Source organism: Heterodontus francisci, chromosome 7 (genome assembly GCF_036365525.1).
Source record: "Heterodontus francisci isolate sHetFra1 chromosome 7, sHetFra1.hap1, whole genome shotgun sequence".
Taxonomy (NCBI): Eukaryota; Metazoa; Chordata; class Chondrichthyes; order Heterodontiformes; family Heterodontidae; genus Heterodontus; species Heterodontus francisci.
This window is the reverse complement of record NC_090377.1, coordinates 126035170-126037176: the sequence shown is the minus strand read 5'-3', so window position 1 is coordinate 126037176 and position 2007 is coordinate 126035170. Positions and strand designations below refer to the sequence as shown.

The window sequence follows — 2007 nt, the reverse complement described above, 5'->3', positions numbered from 1 at the left end:
ATTTTACAAACATTTAATTAGCCCCTCTCCCACGCCCCCAATAACCATGCACTGCATTACTTGCCCTCTCCCCCAAAACACTTCCCCTGCCCACCTGACCTTCCCTCCCCCTCAAAGTTCATAAACTTTTAACTTCACCCCTTCTCACCATTCGCTACATCAATCAGATTAGTGTGACCCCTCCACCCACCACCCACCCCCGGTCCCCACTTCTGCACTGAAAATCTACTTATTTCCCCTTCCCCACCAGTGTTCCGCCTTGGACGGGGATCCAATGGCGCGAGTGCCGGCCACGGGCACCAATATTGCACCGGAAGGAACGGCGGGACAGGGTAAGTAATCAATTCATTTATTTTAATCAATTAACATATGCAAATTTTGCTCCTATCACCGAGCAGCGGGGGGGCTGCCACGAGGCCTCGCTGCTGCCGGCAAAAATGGACTGGGCCTTCCCGGCGTCGAGACCTGTGGCAGGCCTCTGCCGAAGGCATTTTCCAGCCCCCCCCACCCCCCTCATCTCGACGGCCGGTGTCAGGCGGGGGCTGGGGGGCTGTAAAATTCAGCCCATTGTGGTGATGAAGTCAAACAACTGGAAGCTTTTCCTACTATTAATAGCATATGCCCAACGAAACGCAATGCCCAAAGATACAACCAACAACTGCAAAGTTAACTGTGTACAATGGGTCACCCATCCCTTGCAGTGGCACACTAGCAATGAAATGCAGCTATGGTAAGTCAGCATGGAAACCACAAATATTTTACCTGTTAGACACAAGCGCACCATCAGTGACAGGACTACCAACTTGTAAGGACCCCAACATCGTGACTGTCAACGAGACCACCAAGGTACCCATTAAAGCAGAAGAGACCAAGGGTACCTGCATTGGCTCAGTCCAGGACTCACAACAAATGTACCCGGACTGGTTCAACACCATGTGAGACTCTAAAGGCGATGCCGTACTGCATCTCAGAGAGGATGCACTCCCTGTGTCCAGCCCCCTGATATCTGAGATTGAGTCCCAGTCCCTCCAGGATCTCAGTGGTTCTGGTTTGGAGAGTACCAGCCCCTACTCAGAGATGCCACACCAAGAGAATGAAGATCCAAATTCAGATGGTAAAAGTTCTTTGTCAACAGGCAGTGCTTCTTCATGCTCCAGTGACTCAGAAGATGTTATAACCATTGAGAAGCACAGGTTGGCAGTGGGGAAATCTCCAAGGACTGGAACCCACTTGCAGACTCTGGCCAGCATCAAACAGAGCAGGCTGGCAATCCAGCAACAGCACAACTATGCTGCGCCTTCACTCCTGCTCTCTAGAGAACCGCCAGCACCACAACGAGCCAGAAAGGTCAGATACCTCCATGAGGCCAAGTACTCTTTCCCCAACAATTCCTCGCCCTTGAGCCTCAGGCCTTCAGATGCAGAGGATGAGGAGAGGCGATGGACACGCAATGTCCTGAAGAGGCAGAGGAGGAATGAGTTGAAGCTTTGTCTGTTGGCTTTTTGTGATGAGGTAACGGAACTCTCCAAGAATGACAAAGCCTCAGAAGTGGTCATCCTGAGAAAAGCAACAGAGTATGTTAGCAGGCTGAAGGCAGAGCAACAAAAACTGAATGCAGAGAGGGAGAAATTTCAGAAAAAACAGCAACAGCTTAGACGGAAATTCTCCAAGATGCAGGCGACACTGCTCGAAAAACAAGGGGGAATGAAGATGGTGCATGACTGACATGCAGTGATGGAACAACAGGACAACAACCAACACATTGACAACATGTCTGCAACCAAAAACAGCCAAAGGTGAAATCCATATCCCCAGAGGTTATACCGTAAAAAGATCTGGAAGATTTGTCAAACCACCAAACGATATATAGACTCTTAAGCTTCTGCACTCGTAAATTTCACAATTGCTATCTTTATACTTGTACATTTTATAATCTCTATCCCTTGTTAGGACCAGGTGAGAAAGGGGTCTGGGGTTCCCTTTTAGCCTTCACCTGGTCTTTCTGTA

The 2007-nt window shown here is 49.4% G+C and overlaps 1 protein-coding gene across 1 annotated transcript; it reads left to right on the top strand.

The window, feature by feature from the left end:
• Positions 1-274: 274 nt before the first annotated feature.
• Positions 275-1671, top strand: LOC137372419 (N-myc proto-oncogene protein-like; the record flags this gene model as incomplete). The annotated part of the gene is made up of 3 exons (XM_068036307.1): positions 275-332; positions 770-874; positions 950-1671. Coding segments are annotated over exons 1-3 (885 nt in total), but the record flags the coding sequence as incomplete, so codon positions are not given.
• Between the last annotated feature and the right edge of the window lie 336 nt (positions 1672-2007).